The following is a 15,380-nucleotide window of genomic DNA, read 5'->3' on the forward strand; positions in this document are numbered from 1 at the left end:
AAACATGCATCGCACAACCTTAGTAAAGTTGGGTTCATGTGGTGACCCTTGGTGACCTTTGGTGACCTGACCTGTGACCTGACCTGGCATGACCAGTGACCTCTAATAGCAACATATGTACTAGACAACTGACGTCTTATCGCTGATTTTCGACAAAATGCGTTTTACTCGGTGTTATAGTGCTTTCCCTAGAAGCCCCGTGAACGGTGAAACATTTTATCTTTGACCTGACCTGTGACGTCATCGGTGACCCCGAGGTCAATGAAATTTGGTTTCCTGCGACAAATTTGACAGGGCTATCGAACGCCGTTTGAATTTTGCGGATCCGTCCAGTAGTTTCGGAGATACGAGGGGGGCAAAAAATAGCCCCCCCCCACCAGGTCGCGTTATAAACAGACCCCACCAGGGCGCGGGTTAAGCTAGTGAGACACAAATAATAGTAGAACATATTCATTTGAAACAAGAATGACGTATGAACATGAAAAACATGCAGTTGCGACTTTTCGGGTGATCTGACAACGAACGATGCTCTGTCTTATTTAAAGGGACCCTCCCACCTTCAAAAAAGTTAATGAATTGGCATGAAAGTGATGTCGCTCGGTTCAGAAAGAGCAAAAATGAATATCTACCAAATTTCATCGAAAAATATTCACCGGTTTTCAAGATATTAGACTTTTACTTTTGTTTACTTTTTGGGATCTCCGCTGTTCCTAGCGACTTTATTTGAAAGTGCGGCATTTGTTGCGCGCAAAGCAGCATATACCACCGCGTGCTGCCAAACGTTTTAGTAAAAGATTTAAAAATCGTTAGATCTCCGCTGACGTCACAAATTCTAAGGGGGCATACCAATGCCCCCTTAGAATCCGAAAACTGCAAGTTTGAAATTCCATATCTCCGAATTAAAGCATTTTTCGATGTTGTGAATGCCCAAACCGTTATTTTCAGGCCATGGCCACCAATTTGGCTATCTCAACTCAAAACTAATGTTAAGGTGGGAGGGTCCCTTTAAGTAAAAAATAAGTACCTATTTAAGGACTATTTACATGCGATCATGAATAATGATGCAGCGAAGGTAGGTTATTACATGACCACCTTGATGCATCGTTTTCAACAATTTCCGGGAGATGGGCATTGGACCTTCTCCAAACGTACGTAGGGCTTATGAACATTGCTGTTTAGTGAGAATGAGTCAGTCAATATAGTGCTAGTGATGGCAGCATATTTGCATGGTACCTACCTAAATATTCACTCACGCACATAACTTCACGACGCAACACGATATCACATGGGTATGGCTGGAACTTGAATCGATGATATCGTGATACCCACCACTGACCACTAGCATAGCGTACCTGACCTATTGGTATGCCGTACCACTGACCTAGCGGTACCAGGGGCCGTCCCGCCGCTCCCAGGCCAGGTGAGCGGTCCCCGTGGCGGCCCTCCGTACGCCGTACCCCACGCTGGGCTCACTGCGGGCGCGCTGGCGGGCGCCGCGGGGTCCGGGCAGCCGGTCACCACCCCCCAGCCCGGCGCGCAGCCGGCGGGCGGCGCACTCAGCAGCCAGCAGCAGGCAGCTGGCGGCAGCGGCCAGCGGCGTGATCACCAGCACGGCCAGCAAGTCGGCCAGCGTCAGCGGCCGGAACGTGACGTCATCGGAGCACTGCTGGTCGGCCACGCCGAACCAGCGGCGCTTCAGGTGGTCCAGCGTGCCGGCCTGCATCAGACGCTGCAGGCTGACAGAGGGAGAGCGGGGTCAGCGAGAGAGGGAGAGAGGGAGAGGGAGAGAGGGGGAGGGAGAGATAGAGAGAGAGGGAGAGATGGAGAGAGAGAGAGAGAGGGGGAGGAGAGGAGAGGAGAGGAGAGGAGAGGAGAGGAGAGGAGAGGAGAGGAGAGGAGAGGAGAGGAGAGGAGATACAGAGAAGCTAGAGGAGGAGATAGATCATGACGACGAAAAGTGTGTAAGACCTACCTATAGTAACCAGTCAACAGGTAATATCTGGGCCGACGGTAATATTTTACACGATAATGACAACACAGTTACAATGCATCTCTCTATGCGATGCACTAATGGTATTGATAACGGCAGGTAGTTCTATATCTATGGCGTTGACAGGTCGCTCCCCGGTTTCCCGTTATGTGGGCCATTGGTCCCATTTCTTGCGACTCAGCGACGTCACTGAAGTAAGACATGAACGGGGTTAATGGACCGAATGCAACGAATAAATGGCACACTAAACAGACCAATTGTGGCTATCAGAACACGACCTGACCCAATTCAGACTTCCTTCTAAGGATGAATATGTTGGTTCAAATAGGTGACGCGGCATACATTACATGATAAATCCGGGAAAAGCACATGATCGCCAGCTCCTACAGAAAAAATGTTGCTGAAATACCTACTGCCTAAATTTTACTTATAAAACAGTGAAAATTTGCACATTGAAGTTCAGTGTCCAGCTCGATTATAAATAAAATTCGAGAAGTGTTTTTAGCCCTTCCACCCTTCTACTACTGGACCAGTGTATCTGCCCAGGCTCCGAAAACTTAAGTAGGCGCCTCTGTGGGTATACGATCTACAATAGTCTTTGAGCTCAGCAATAAACAGGTTTAGAGGTCAGCACATGTAAATCAATGTCTAGATCTGTCCGCCATTGTGCGATTCGCTCCTGTTCGCGCTCGTGCGAAAGTGTAGCCGCTCGCAGACGTTCGCTGGTAGACGGCGACGTCCGTCCACGGCCAATCATGCATGCAACACATACTAATTATTCATATTTACAGCGATGGTAGTCCATGCCTATAAGCTCGATGTAGACTCGCCAGTTTTTACGCCAAAATAATCAAAATAAATGGTACTTACTATACTGTATGGACAGAGCAAATGTTTTGTTTCTAGGTGGAGCATGCGAAGCGATTATGATACAATTTACTACGTTCGCATGCTTGACGACAGCCAATTATAAACTCTGGCGTCTGGTGAGCCCAGCCGGGTTTTGAAAATGGGTGAGCGGCAGCTACCAGCATTGATAAGTTCTTCTTATATCTTCAAGAATCGCCATAGGCAATTACAGTTTGCGTTGTATTTGTATTATTTTGTGGTAGATTTTGGTAAATTAATACTTTTTTGATCGTGTAGTATGTCACAGGATTCCAATGGCGGTATGGAAATCGGGGTTTGTTAAAACTAGAGTTGCAAAATTTCCCTACCGCACTACCGGCATGCCGGTAATTTTTCACTACCGCAGGTTTTTTCGTGGTATCTGGCATGTCTTGCCGGTAGCATGCCGGTATTTTTGATTTTGCACAAAAAAATTATCAGCATATGATTCAAGCTTTGGACACTAAAAGAGGCTATTGAATTGTAATAAGTTGGACAATGGGTGGCTGTTGGTTGGGGCGGTTACTGAAATTGCCAAAATGTGGCATCTCATGTAGGGGTAAGCCAGAATCAAGAATGCAGGTTTTTTAGTATGCCGGTAATTTGGCGGTTTTTTTTGCTTGGGGCGTGGTAGCATGCCGGTATCCCAGAAAATGTTTGTGGGGCGGGGCGGTGCCGGTAGCAGCCCATTGGGAAAACTTTGCAACTCTAGTTAAAACCAATGGACAGCGCTGCAACGCCTGTAGTGCAAGGCTGAGTTTTGATTTGTTTAGTACATGCGTAATTCTTTGATTATTTTGACGTTAGGCATAGTCATTCATGATAAATAGCATAAATCACATTAATACATAAATCGATGATCGAACGAAACAAAAGTGCTTATTTGGCACAAATAAACCTATTTAATTGTGAATAGATTCAGACCTTTAACAAGAATTGAAACAATGATAGTTAAAAAAAATGAATAAATAGAATTAACTCGCGCGGGGCTGGGGGGGGTAAATTTTACCCCCCCCTCGCGAATTTTTGCGATATCTCAAAAAACGGCGGCGCGCAGCGCCGCCAAACTTTCAGTACCTTTTCTTACATCAATTTGACACGTTCCCAGAAAATTTGAGCGAAATCCGTCGGATAATTTTTGAGAAATTGACGTTTTAGTGACGTCATGTTCGCCATTTTCGCCTCAAAAACGGCAAAAGTTCAAACGCCGCTAACATCTTCATTTTTAAAGGAATCAAGACGTAACAAAAAAAGGTTATACGTAATTTTACTTTGTCTATCAAATGGCTATCTCGGTTTTTTGAAAATTTTGGATTTTGGCCTAAATTAAAAAAAAACTGACTTTTTTGGGAAAATCATTATAAAATCCAAAATTTTGAGTCTATCGAAAAAACCGGAATATATGTCAGAGAAGTGGTCTATGTGCACCTACATACCAAATTTTAGAAGAATCGGTTCAAAAATGTGGGAGTTATTTAAAATTTTATGACGTCACGACACACAATTTTTTTGAAAAATGACTTTTTTGGAAGTTCTAGACCTCGTACGGAAACAAAAATAGCACCATTCGATTCGCCGTGAAAAACTGCATCAGATAGACACCTTTTTAGGCCTTAACAACCAACTTCAAAATTTGACCTCACTTGACCTGACCTTGACCTGAACTCGACCTGAAATTCATCCAGCGGTGGTCCATATCACTTATTGAGTGTGCCTATTGAATTCTATGAGTAAAATGACCCATAAAACATGTGTCGCACATGCCCTTTTCTATATTTTGTTTTTTGGTGACCTGACCTGACCTGACCTGACCTTGACCTTGACCTCTGAATGATATTGTATGCAACGAATATTGTCTTGGTAGCCTAAGAACACGTTTTGGGCGATCAGTCTCAGTCCATGACTCCATTCTTCGGCAACTACGGTGCAAGGCCGATACTGTAGAAACTTGCAATTTGTAGGTACCCTTGACCTGACCTTGACCTTGACCTCAAACTTTAAATTAAGTACATGTTTTTAGTAGTTAGTGATGAGAACTTTCGATTGGCGTTTGAATTTTTCAAATCGGACCATTACTTCGGGAGATAACAGGGGGGGGTAAAATTTACCCCCCCCCCCCAGCCCCGCGCGTTCGGCTGGAGACCCCAGCCCCGCGCGGGTTAATAAATAACATGAACAGATGCACCTATGTACTTTCATGGGCAATGCAGTGTGATGCAGTTCGTAATCAAGTCAACAGACCAGAGGCAGACAAAGCCGAATCGATACGCTATCAACATTACCGTGCGTTACCATTGCTTGTAAATGAGGCCATTGTGATGGAAGGTGCATAACACAGCCGCTGTGAACGTGCAGGTGAAGCCCATCAATCTCGCACCCCATTCCACCTCTGCACTGTCCCGATATCGTGCAGTACGTAACTCACACGCGGTCCATGGCCTTCTTGAGCGGCCGGATGCCCTTCCGGAGCACCAGGTAGTTGCGCACGCCCCTGTGGTCGGCGTCCGGCTCCAGCGGCAGCAGCTCGCACGTCTCGCGGCCGATCACCGAGAAGGCGATCTCGCGGTTGTAGTACATCAGCGTCTTGGGCCCGGCCGCCCGGCGGATGTTGTCCTCGTTGCCGCCCATGGCCAGGTAGCGGTCGCCGGTGACGGCCCGCTGGTACAGGTGGTACAGATTCGGGTCCGAGCTCTTCTGCAGGACGCACGGAACAGTAGCTGAGTGAGCGAGCGTCGTATAATGTACGCCGGTAAATGTATGTAGGGTGGTGATGACGAGGGGGCATTTATCATCCGTAGCCTGAATATGGACCAAGCCCATGCACTGTAGGGCGAGGATGGGTCATGAAATTTTACGTTTCCCGCGATTAGCCAACAAGCGTTCGTGCAAACGACGCTGTTTCTGGGCAGACTTCCGAGGACATTTTTAGCTTAGCTTTTGCGATTTTATTTGCTTTTTAGATAAATTTAAGTCATCGCATATATAATTTAAGGTTGAATACAATTTATCCACTATCTACATTCTACAATTCCTCCACGGAAGAAATGTCTAAACCGTATGTATAACCACCATCCAGTTGGCCCAGTTTTTCCCAACATTACCCCCACGGCCCAGTCGCCCATGGCTCCCAGTTGGCGCCCCTGCGCTGCTAACCCCGGGTACTCACGGCCACTCGGCGCGCCTGCCCCTGCACTGCTGACCCCAGGTACTCACGGCCCAGTCGCCCACTTGGCGCGACTGCCCCTGCACTGCTGACCCCGGGTACTCACGGCCCAGTCGCCCATGGCTCCCAGTTGGCGACCCTGCACTGCTGACCCCAGGTACTCACAGCCCAGTCGCCCACTCGGCGCGACTGCCCCTGCACTGCTGACCCCGGGTAGGACTCACGGCCCAGTCGCCCACTCGGCGCGACTGCCCCTGCACTGCTGACCCCGGGTAGGTACTCACGGCCCAGTCGCCCATGGCTCCCACGCCGAACTCGACGGCCAGCGTCCAGTCGCTGCTGGCGCGGAACTCGGCCAGGCTGGTGATGGGCATCTCGGGCTCCCCCACCGTCAGGTGAGAGATCAGGTTCGCCGTGTACGTCGTGCTCACCAGTATACCTGCACGGGGTGTCGTCAGTCGTCACGGTAAGGGAATGCTTATGTAGGTGCTATGCTTGCGTAGTTGAATGTTCTAAAGAAGGAGAGCTCCGGCATGGTCACTCGGTAAATAACATTGCTCTTCCCCACAAAATAAAGGGTTTTCCGAAGTAGATGTGATATCGAGCGACACTCACTTATCAGTAATCGCCCAAGACACCCACTCGGCACCAGGACACCCACTCAGCACCCAGGACACTCACTCATCATCCAGGCGGACATGGTGGCGATCCGCGCGGCCAGCGAGTCGGGTGTGACCGCCCACCCCTGGCCGGTGACCGCCATGAAGGCGGCCAGCGCGCTGGAGCCCAGGCCGAACTCTCGACAGGTCTCGTCGCTCTCGGCGCGGCGCCGGTTCAGGACGACAGTGGTGGACAGCACAGCGGCCAACACCAGCAGACTGAGCACTGAAACACAGCGACCCTCAGCAATGGAACACATGGCGACCCTCAGCAATGGAACGCAGAGCGACCCTCAGCACTGAAGCACACAGCGACCCTCAGCGTACACCTAAACACACAGCGAGCCTCAGCGTACACCCAAACACACAGCGACCCTCAGCGTACACCCAAACACACAGCGACCCTCAGCACTGGAGCACACAGCGACCTTCAGTGCTGGAACACACAGCGACCCTCAGCGTACACCTAAACACACAGCGACCCTCAGCACCATACTCACACAAGACTAGCCAGACGGAGGAGTGCAGCGGCCGCAGCTAGTGTCTGTACTCACACAAGACCAGCCAGACGGAGGAGTGCAGCGGCCGCAGCAGTGAGTCGAACATCTCGGACGAGAGGCGCGGGGTGGTGCGCGCCCCGCGGCGCACCAGAAACTGGAGGTCACCGGTAAACACGGGCACTAGGTCCGCGAAGTCGACGACGGCAGCCCGGTCCTCGCGGTAGGTAAACCATCCCAGGCCGACGTCCGCCCGCTGGGAAACAGAAGGGCCGTCGGATCAATAAAGAGAAACTGATAGAACGACAGTCACACCACGTTAAAACTGACAGACTGGCAGTCAGGCTGAGCATGAACTGACGAGCTGACCGCGAGTGCGCTAAGAAAACGACAGAATGGCCTGTTCATCCCCGGCTGAGAAACTGACGGGCCGGTCAAAAAACTGACAGGGCAGAGCGGCCGTCAGAACGCGACCCGACAGAACAGCTCCCGCAAATTCATACGTCTTAAACTCATAGGGGTGTCGAGCAGACCCCCTCTGTTTTGTTGTTGCAAAAAAAAACTCGCATGTATGCTATCAAATTGCATGTGATAAGTTATGTATTTAAGCTTATGGAACGGTTTGTGAGTCTTATAACCAGTTGCCGGGGCGTCGCGGGATTTTCACGGCAATCTTATGCAGCGATAGGTATGAAAATTGACAAACATGGAGTTCACAATTTGCACCGTTCTTGATGAAGAATGAACTACAGTGAACTGATAGTCTTGTTTAGGTATATAGGGGAGATCCGTGTAAGACGCCCAGGGTCGATAAGAGGCCCCATCGCTTTTTTTACCAAACCAATAATGTTATTTATTTTTTAATGTTCTTGTAAAGCAGAAGCCCTCTTGAAACAACAACTCACGAAACCTGAGGTATCAGGTGCGTCGCAGCGACTTTTGGTAAGCCTGTTTCTGTTTTTGCCCCTTTACTTGCTAGATATATGCATCTTTATCACCCTTATATATCTGACAAAAACAATGGCTATCAAATGCAATCTTTTCTCATCGAAATTGTCACATGTTAGCTTCAGAATAGACCATGTTCTGGTGCGCTGCAAATGTCTCATAAACCATAAATATTGTGGACGTTAAAACACTGTATTTTTTTAAGAGGCCCTCCCTTCGAGGATGATAAAACGCCCCCCGATAAAAAAACGCCCCCGATGCTAAAACGCCTGCACCTGCGGCAGGCGTGGCATTCTTTTTTCAAGGAGTTTGTTTTTGTTTCTTTTTTCTGTTTCTTTTCTTAGAGGTTATAGGTACAATTTTCGTTGGTCATCAGCGTTTGGTTGTGCTAGTTTTCGCATTGTTCGAGCGCTTTGGAAGTGTTATTGGTTTCGATAACACCGTATTTGCTTAGCTTTTCGAAATAAAAGGCCTTGCAGCTGTGTTCGCAAAGCGTCTTTTACAAGTCGACTTGACTTTTAAAACGCCCGAGGGGGGGGGGGGGCGTCTTACCATACCCATAGTGTAAGAGGCCCTTTTGCAACTTTTTCCAAAATGTTAAAGTTTACGGTTTGTGTACCCCCTAGATTCATTTTGAATGCAAATATGTATGGGAAAATGATGCATGCTCACAGCGCATGCACACGTTAGCGCTTAAATATTATCAGTTGTCTAAAAATAGTAACTGAGCTTAAGGGGGGGCCTCCTGCACCACTCTCCCCTAAGACGCTCAAATGTACGTAACAAATGTGCAATGAGTTAACCCGCGCCCCACTGGGGTCTGCGTATAACACGCCCTACTGGGGGGGGGCCTCTTCATAGCCCCCCTCCTAACTCCGAAACTACTGGGCCGATCGTCAAAATTCAAACGGCGTCTGATAGCGCCGGAAAAACTGTCGAATGAACCCTAATTTCATTGACCTCGAGGTCACCGATGACGTCACAGGTCAGGTCAAAGTAAAAACTATTAGCATGTTGGCTTGTTCACATTTTGGGCTCTGGCCGCCGTCTTACAAGTCAGATCAGGCTCATGTTTGGTTTACACACTCGAGAACAGGTGTTCTAGATACCCTGAGGGTACCAAACTTGTACTTTGATTTTCAGGTCAGGGTCAGGTCAGCACAGGTCACGGAAATATTATATCATGCGTCGGTCACGTGACACATGTTTTATGTTCCATTTAGGCCAAAGATTTCGAATTTGATGTCGCCTGCGTCATTTGAGGTCATTTTGAGTCGAATTTAGCATAGGTCAGGTCACTTTCAGGTAAAAAAGGTCAAATTTTAAAGTTAACCCGCGCCCTGCTGGGGGGGGGTGTTTGAACACCCCCCCCCCCCTTGTGGTTTTTCGCGAATATCTCAAAAACGGCGGCGCGGAGCGCCGCCGTTTTTGGTACACCTTATCATACATCAATTCTACACATGTTGTGAAAATTTCAGACCAAGGTCATTCAAGGTCAGGTCACCAGGTCACTTGAAGTGACCTCACCTCATACAAACTTTCAATGTCTGTCATAGCTACACCGAGTTACCGATCGCTTTGAAACTTTCAGCGATTGCTAAGAGCAATAGCATATACAAAATGTATATCTCAGAATTTTGATATCGATGACCTAAGGTCAGGTCAATTTTGCGACCTCCCCATTATAAGTCAATGGGAGAAAATTGAAATGCGCCTCTTTTGGATGAAAGACATTATAAACACTCCCAAACACCGAATTACAAGTGGTTTAGACACACTGAACTTGAAAATGGTGTACGTGACCCTTGTTTATGCCCTGAGGTCATCTTAGGTCACGAATGGTATCTAACAGTTTTTCGCAAATAACTTTTGATAGAGGCATGCTAGAGCGATGAAAACGCCTTAGATGTGTTCAGCTCGACGATACGGATCGACTGATATGCAACATGACCCTTTCCGGTCAGGTCATGACCTTGACCTGAGGTCAAATTTTCAAATTGACCTTTCAAGGTCAAGTCATAGTTCATTCGATGCGTCTTGACGAGAGAAACACGATGCCGGTAAAAGTAAGCTCGTACAAGGCTTGGGTCAAAAGTTATTGCAGAAAAACTGTTTTCGAAAAAATCGGCTATTTTTGCAGTTTTTGCCCCCTGCAGGCAAAACCGTTGACGTTAGGTCAAATCTGAGAGAATTAGTCAGAAAGGGCGTTAATAGGGCTATCGAATGCGCTTTTCTGCGGCGCTGTAGCTCTATTGGTTCCCGAGTTATGCGTTGGCTTCTTGGAAATTTTCGACATTCGACCTGGAAATCGGTGAAATTTTGCCTTCAATGACCTCTGGTGACCTGACCTTTGACCTGACCAAAAAATTGACCGAAGTGATTTCGTCATTATTTTTTACGCTCTTTCGAACGCCGCCTTCTGCGTATCGCTACGTGGCCCAGGAGCCGAGTTACAAGGGGGGGTGTTCAAACACCCCCCCCCCCCCCAGCAGGGCGTGGAAATCCAGGACCCCCAGCAGGGCGCGGGTTAAAATTTCTTAACAAAAAAGGTGTCTAATGGGTGCAGTTTGAGCTCAGAAACACGATGTTGCTATTTATATTGATGTAAGATGTCAAATACGTACTGAAAAAATTGATTTGAAAATTAATAATTGTGAATTTTTTGCAATAATGCGTATAACCTGCCCATTTTTAAAGATATTTAGCTAAAACTTGCTAGAGAAGTCATAAGCATGCATTCTGTCAAATATATATTTTTTTTCGAAAAGTTTTTGACTTTTCGAAAAAAAAAAAATGTAATTTTTCTATTTTATTATATAAAATTTTCGAAATTCTCAAAATTTTGAAAATCCGAGATAGCAGTTTGATAGCGCAGTCAATTTTGAGTCCATTCATGCAAAGAAATTGGATCTAGCTTAAAAACTGAGCTCTTGGGAGCGATTGCCGTGGTTCAATGTTTTGCGTCGAAATCGGCCGAACATGACGTCATTCTGACGTCATTTCCGGCCCACCTATGGTAGCTACGAAGTTCAAATTTTAACACAAGGTGTCAAATTAATGCAGCCGAAGGTACTGAAAGTTTGGCGTCGTTATGTCAAGCGGTTTGGAAGTTATTGCAGAAAAACGGGAGGGGGCTATGAATAGCCCATCCCCCCCCCCCCAGTGGGGCGCGGGTTAATATTGTCCTTATTATGACAGATATCTATTGAAAAAAAATCGTAGGAAATGATATGTCAGAGGCCTCTTGCACCAAAATCCTCTTGCACCAATGCTTGGCTTATTTTGCATCGTGTACCCAATCCAAGACACAAGTGTGACAATTTGCGTGTAAAATTTACCATGCACCTGTAGGATTATGTATTGGGCTATTGCAAACAAATTTACCACCGTCAGATTACCTTATTCTGTGCAAGAGGCCTCTGGTTCTAAAATCGACCCAAGATAAAGGCGCTTACGAAACTTCGTCAAAATTTCACTAGTAGGTACGGGTATTTGTTTCCCTGGAAGGATGACGAAAAATATAAAAGTTTCTAAATACGGACATGGAGCGTCTGAGCCCTACGTATGGTGTCTTAGACAGTTATCTCCTAACTAACAAAACTTAAGTTTCCAAAATGGGAGTAGCTCACCCTGATATTTGGAAGAATATTGCGAAATAACACCTAGCGATACTGAAGAGCGTATAGCCACAATTCAGGCCACTGGAAATGTGCCATGCACGCAGGAGCCGTTTAGCAGCAGTTCAGCGGCAGTAAATGGAATGAATGGCCGATGTCGATGATTTATGTTACTAAGCGTGCATGCTTAGCCACGTACAACTGCGTAAATAATAACAAGATAGCAACGAGAAACATTTAAAGAATATTTTAGATTCATAGCACCATTCGTCCCGAGAGCCAGAATGTACCGGTCGGGCCGTGCACTGGAAATAGGTCGGGCTGTTTCGTGGGTACACTATGGACCGTTTACGAGCCTCCGACTTTTAGCCAATGGGCAACGGCCCCGGCCGAAGTAGACCATTTCTAAACGACCTGCACTCAGGCAAGAACCGTTTGCAGCAGACGGATTAGGTTATTTGAATATGGACACGATCTCCCACGATCTCCCTTTTAACCCTCGCGGGCCCGGGGGGGGCGTTTTTCGCCCCCCCCCCCCTGGCGAATATTTGCGATAACTCACGAACGCATAGGGATAGGAAAGCGAAACTTTCAGTACCTTTTCTCCCATCAATTTGACATCTTCTGAAGTAAAAAAATTGGACCTAGCCCCCTTGATGACGTCACAAGGTCCATTTTTCTAGACCCCTGCACGGCAAACTTCGGCGTCACAGACGCAAACTTCAAATAGCTGCTAAAAATAGAGTTTTAGAGATAAAGACAAATTACGAGCACGGCTGTGTAGCGTTTGACCTACAGAAAATTAGAAAAATAGTTTCGGTGACCTGAGGTCAGAGGTCAGGTCAACGACCCCGAAATGTGGTTTTAGTTTTTCGCAAATAACTTCGACAAAAATGGTCCTAGAGCTACGGCAGTGGTACCATCGCATTCGCCTTGTCAAGCCGCGTCGAATGATATATATTTTGTTCGGAAAAGGTCAAGTTTCATGTTGACCTCATGTGACCTCGAATGACCTCTGGTTGACCTTGACACATGAAAGGTCGTTTATGATGGATTTGTACCCGCTGATCACGAATCTGGCATCTATTTTCCTCTAAGCCTTCATTTAGAGCTTCCGGATGGCAAAATTGTCTTATTTATTATTACTAACTTGAATCAGTGAAATAGCCTCTAGCAGGGATACTCTTCTGTGACCTTGACCTTTGAGCAGCCTTGTATCGTAAGATGAACCACAAATAGGGAACTGATAAGCCTCAAAACATTTCAAAACATCTTGGAAGTTAGCACGCAAGATGTGCGAAAAAGTGCCAAATTTGAGGTCAATTTTGAGCGTGACCTTGACCTTGACCTTTGATTTGGAGCACATTTTCAGAATCCTCAGATTCTCTTCTTTCGTTTGACACCCAGTTTTGCCGGTTTGATGCAGCCTGCCGTCCTCTAGAATGCTTACTTTGAGATCACTACACATGTGCCGGTTTTGGCCTTTGACCTTGACCTCTGACCTTGAAAATTGACCTGAGGTCAAAAATTTTGGGTGCATTAGAATCGTCTCGTAAGGACCTTTCGTTTGGTATCGCTTTTGTTTCCGTAGCTCCCTTATTTACGGAGTTAGACAGGGGGGGCGAAAAACGCCCCCCCCGGGCTGCGGTGGTTGGGATTACCCCCCGGGCCCGGCCGGGTTAAGGACCTCGCTCGTCCTTACAAAAGGAAGCGTCCACCCCTCCGTACACACCTCAGGTGATCGAAAATACCGACCGAATTTCACAAATGTGAGTCTTTGATGACAAGCTAATGCAGTGAAGAGCTATTGGGTCAGATTTAACTCCGCTTTACGATCACTTAAAACGTCAGTTACTAACTCAGCTACCTATTGAATTTGCTGTTTTTCCTGCCGATGATGGTCGGTGATATCACGCACTTAACGCATAAAAAAACCAACAAGAAGACACGGACATGACCCTTAACCCGCGCCCCGCTGGGGGGGGCAGAATCTGCCCCCCCCCCCTCCCGTTTTTCGCCAATAACTTCTAAACGCGTTACGCCAGCGACGTCAAACTTTCAGTACCTTATCATACATCAATTTGACACGTTCCCTGAAAATTTGAGCGAAATCCGTGGGAAAATTTTTGAGAAATTGACGTTTTAGTGACGTCATGTTCGCCATTTTCGCCTCAAAAACGGCAAAATTTCAAACGCCGCTAACATCTTCATTTTTAAAGGAATCAAGACGTAACAAAAAAGGTTATACGTGATTCTACTTTGTCTATCAAATGGCTATCTCGGTTTTTTTGAAAATTTTGGATTTTGGCCAAAATTTTTCCAAAAAACTGACTTTTTTGGGAAAATATTTATAAAATCCAAAATTTTGAGTTTATCGAAAAACCGGAATATATGTCAAAGAAGTGGTCTATGTGCACCCACATACCAATTTTTAGAAGAATCGGTTCAAAAATGTGGGAGTTATTCAAAATGTTATGACGTCACGACACACAAAATTTTTGAAAAATGATTTTTTTGGAAGTTCTAGACCTCGTACGGAAACAAAAATAGCACCATTCGATTCGCCGTGAAAAACTGCATCGGATAGACACCTTTTTAGGCCTTAACAACCAACTTCAAAATTTGACCTCACTTGACCTGACCTTGACCTGACCTCGACCTGAAATTCATCCAGAGGTGGTCCATATCACTTATTGAGTGTGCCTATTGAATTCCATGAGTAAAATGACCCATAAAACATGTGTCGCACATGCCCTTTTCTATATTTTGTTTTTGGTGACCTGACCTGACCTGACCTGACCTTGACCTTGACCTTTGAATGACATTGTGTGCAACGAATATTGTCTTGGTAGTCTAAGAACACGTTTTGGGCAATCAGTCTCAGTCCATTCTTCGGCAACTACGGTGCAAGGCCGATACTGTACAAACTTGCATTTTGTACCCTTGACCTGACCTTGACCTGACCTCTGACCTACTTAAGCAAAAAAATTTGGGCTCTTAAGATCCGCCTTGTTGAGAGCTTTTGATTGCCGTTTTCCCCGTCTTTCTACGACCATCGGTTCGGAAGTTAGACAGGGGGGCAGAATCTGCCCCCCCCCCCCCCCCAGCAGGGCGCGTATGGCTGAATAGCCCAGCGGGGCGCGGGTTAACTTAGCAACCATTCTTTTCGTTGATGCAACCCCCTAACGTTTTTCGCAAATAACTCGCGTAAAAAGCGGCCGATCGCAAAACGGCTCGAGATTCCAAGCGTCCTGCACCACACCCACACATATGTATGTAGTATATACGGATACCCAAGAGTTCGCATTTTCCCGCGAGCCCACCTTGGCGTCGAGCTGGCCGATGATGCCGGACCAGGTGCCGTTCTCGAGCAGGGCCGTAGCCGCCGCGCGGCGGCGGCAGCAGGGTGTAGCGGAGCTGCAGCTCCTCCGCCACGATCTTCCACAGGTCGACCAGGTAGCCGCGCTGGCTGACCGCCCCGGACGCGTCCTCCTCCACGTATGTAAACGGAGGGTCCTGCGCGCCCGTGAGAGCACGGACAGACGCGAGGTTACACGAGCTCGAGGCAAGCAGTGCAGGCTGCAGCGGCACTCGAAACAGTAAAACACGACAAATTTG

The 15,380-nt window shown here is 47.2% G+C and overlaps 1 protein-coding gene across 1 annotated transcript; it reads right to left on the reverse strand.

The window, feature by feature from the left end:
- Positions 1-1,052: 1,052 nt before the first annotated feature.
- LOC122375668 (glutamate receptor 1-like) lies at positions 1,053-15,278 on the reverse strand (the record flags this gene model as incomplete). Its single annotated transcript, XM_043355151.1, has 6 exons — positions 1,053-1,736; positions 5,304-5,572; positions 6,326-6,480; positions 6,723-6,926; positions 7,255-7,453; positions 15,117-15,278. Coding segments are annotated over 6 exons (1,344 nt in total), but the record flags the coding sequence as incomplete, so codon positions are not given.
- Positions 15,279-15,380: the final 102 nt, after the last annotated feature.

Source organism: Amphibalanus amphitrite, unplaced genomic scaffold (assembly GCF_019059575.1).
Source record: "Amphibalanus amphitrite isolate SeventyFive unplaced genomic scaffold, NRLGWU_Aamphi_draft 001891F_arrow, whole genome shotgun sequence".
Taxonomy (NCBI): domain Eukaryota; kingdom Metazoa; phylum Arthropoda; class Thecostraca; order Balanomorpha; family Balanidae; genus Amphibalanus; species Amphibalanus amphitrite.